A 3322-nucleotide genomic window follows, 5' to 3' on the forward strand; every position below is an offset into this window, starting at 1 on the left:
AGTCGTGCCTACGATGTTTAAGTGCCTTGAATAAAACGTTCAAAAGAACATCTGAAGTTTCTAAATTGCGAAATTTATATATCTGTTTTTAATGGGAATAAAAAGTCTAAAAATTTTCATCGAACCTTGTTCTGGGGCGAGAGCCTTCTAACGGCGCTCGAGTACGCATTGAACTCTGAACTTTCCACTTTTAACTAAAAATTCTTAGGAAGGCCAACCGAGTCCACAAAATAGTTCTGGTCTTATAAAAACAATTGATAATCCTACATTCGACACCCTGCCTTTAATTCTCGAATCAATTGCATGACACCGATCACTGTTTTAACGCATTTTTTTGTAGCCTAAAGTTAAAGAGTGTCTATTCACACCTTAACACGCTTGTAGTTCATCTTCCTATTAGAGAGAGTCTAGATATAGGGATGTCAGATTATTTTCGTTTTTTGAGAAATTCCATTTTCTATGTAGTAATTTGCAGTATACTTACTTACTTACTTTTCGTGAGGCACCCTAATATTCATATCGCTTGACCTAACTTTGGAAACCTCTGCGTCCTGATCTATTTATGTACATGAATACTCGCTCTTATGGCTTCGTCCACAAAAGTCATTCATCACTTTTCTTAATACACGCACTGCTACATAGTTCTTTTTCGACAGCCTGTGGAATATTTTAACTTTTCTTTTTTTCCTGTTTTTAGTATTCGCCTATAAATATCAATGAATAATGGAAAAGTCAACAACATACGACATCAATAGCCATGTCTATCGAGAGACCACATTACCCAACACCGACGTCAAACACAATAATATCGAAAATAACAGTAAAAATCCGACAAAAACCACGTCACAGACGAAGCCAAAGAAAGTGCGGCGTGACAAAAGTGATTTGGGTGAGAATTTCAAAGCGCCAGATGGTGGCTGGGCTTGGCTGGTGTGCATAGCTGCGGGTTGTTCGAACGTGAGTAGTGGCATAAATTGTGTCTTAATTACATATTTACATTATATTTTTCCTAATATTTCAGCTATCGATCTATCCATGCTTGCAGCAGTTTGGTTTTATATTCCGTGAACGTTTGGCCATTTTAGGTCTAACCAGTTCGGAAATTACGACAATCATTAACACAAATCCAGCGGTGTCGGCATGTACAGGTAATAAGTAGCTACTACATATATTTCGGAAATATTACCTCTAATATTATTTCAAATAAAATTCCCTTTAATTTTTTACACACTTTATTGTAGTGAGAAAAATCGGAGTCATAGTTTCCCGTTGTTAAAGAGCGCTATGAGAAAACACATTCCCTTAATCGAAAAAAGAGTTCCAAAACAAATTAGGTCGGTCTACAGACTAATTTTCACTATGTCATATTTTAACGCCAAAATTTGTTGACATATGTATTTTAACACAACTTTATCTCCTTTACCCATACCCTAACCGATTAAATTATGGGCCAAAAACAGACAGATAACCGATATAGCAGCGCCTGTACACGACTAAAGATCTATCCTGATCGAAATCAATCGATATACCGATTTTTAATCTCATTTGATAATGTGTTTTCACTTACATATTTGACGATAAATGCCATTGAATTTGATATAGTGAAAACAAGCCTTAAGAGTTCCACCTCCGCTGTTTCAGACGGGTGAAGAAGCGTGATCCGAGGTGTTGGAGTCGCCTTAACTGCAGGTCTAGACATCGCCTTAGATAGTATTCATTTGCTTACTCCTAATTCCCAATGCGGTGTTTTCTTCAAAGGTAACTACATATACGTGATCATTGAACTATCAGATCTGGAATTTTTCGGATGGTCTTCCGTCTATTTTTCATTTAATCGCGACCATGAAGCTATTCTGGCCTCACAATCATCTCGTCTGGTCCATATGTCATATACAGCGGCTATAATGTATTCACCAATTTTTCAAATATGATCGCTAAGCGTGCATATTAGAGTGACCTGAAATTCAAATGTTTTTAGAATTTTCACTGTTAATAGTAAAAATATTGTTATTATGCTATAAAACAATCGATGCGAAAAATTAACATTTTGGGTCTATATCTTAGGCTCGCCCAAGTTAATGAAAGTATAAAGTGTTCAAAAAATTTCGCTTACTTCAATTGCAAATTTAATTCTCTAAAAAACGTTACTTATACAAAATTATGCAGGGCTAACAGTTTCAATTGAAGTTGCAATTTTAGTAAAAAATTTAAATTTTTGTACGTTAATACATATAATATTTATGGGTAAAAATATCGATAAGTCGCACATTTTACAGGAATTTCAATTTCGTACCAAAAGGTAGCTTTATGAAATTATTCGCGATTAAGTTTCTGAGATAATTGCGATTTTTATTAGAAAGTCGCTGTTTCTATCCCTGAACGAAATATTTATGTGTGAAAAATAATTAATAAATTACTAATTATATATCGAATTCAAAGTATCAGGAAAAAGTAATTTGTTTTTGGAAAAAAAATATTTACAAAATTTTTTTTTTATTAAATTTTTGGTAAAATAAAATTTCAAGTCTTATTATTTAAACCCTAATTTGTTAGCTATGACTGCAGAGTTGTAAAAAGGTATTAATTAAATTTGCGATCGAAGTAAATTAAGAAAAGAATTGTTTCAACACTGAACCTGAGCCTTGGACGAGCCTAAGAATTTTTTAGAGCGAAACAAACATGGTTTTCTAAATAAAAAGGCAAAAAAAAAAACGGATTTTCGGTCCACCCTAGTGTAAATCGGAAGTTTTTTATTTTATTAATCATACCTGGACATCTCCTCAGCTGTCTCAGCAAAGAGTGAGGTTGTGACATGAAACTCGATTTCTCCCTTTTCTTTAGCATGAATTTCAGCTTTCAACACGCTGCAGTCGTTTGGTTGACAAAAAGACTGACTGAATCAGCAGTCCTATGAGTTAAAATCGGCGCTGATTCTTTACTCCAACATTTAAACATCTGTGTCCCATTCTAGTATAGCGAATAATTTGAGCGTTGAGTTTTTAAGTTTTCGCTGCTTTGAACCCATAAATTAGGGTCTTAAAATAAATTCGACATACAAAATTACGAAATATTTTCATACAGTTAACTCTCTTATTGTTTCCAGGTCTCTTAAATGGACCTATGTTTCGACGCTTTACATTTCGTCAAGTTGCCTTGGCGGGTTCGCTTTTTATTTTTGTCGGTCTAATGCTTACAGCCTTCTGTGAGTCCTTCATCGGCTACATGGCAACCTATGCGATTCTTTTTGGTAAGTCCATCGCATCATCTCACACGTATAGCTTTTAAACCTACATACATACAACTAATACACGGCTTTCTCCAC

General features: G+C 34.6%; 1 protein-coding gene across 1 annotated transcript; it reads left to right on the forward strand.

Moving 5' to 3' along the window:
• Window positions 1–610: 610 nt before the first annotated feature.
• On the forward strand, window positions 611–3247 carry LOC108381181 (monocarboxylate transporter 4-like; the record flags this gene model as incomplete). Its single annotated transcript, XM_017637596.1, has 3 exons — window positions 611–957; window positions 1022–1148; window positions 3104–3247. Coding segments are annotated over exons 1-3 (505 nt in total), but the record flags the coding sequence as incomplete, so codon positions are not given.
• Window positions 3248–3322: the final 75 nt, after the last annotated feature.

Source organism: Rhagoletis zephyria, unplaced genomic scaffold, assembly GCF_001687245.7.
Source record: "Rhagoletis zephyria isolate East Lansing unplaced genomic scaffold, Rhagoletis_zephyria_1.1 Rzeph_scaffold_21689, whole genome shotgun sequence".
Classification (NCBI taxonomy): domain Eukaryota; kingdom Metazoa; phylum Arthropoda; class Insecta; order Diptera; family Tephritidae; genus Rhagoletis; species Rhagoletis zephyria.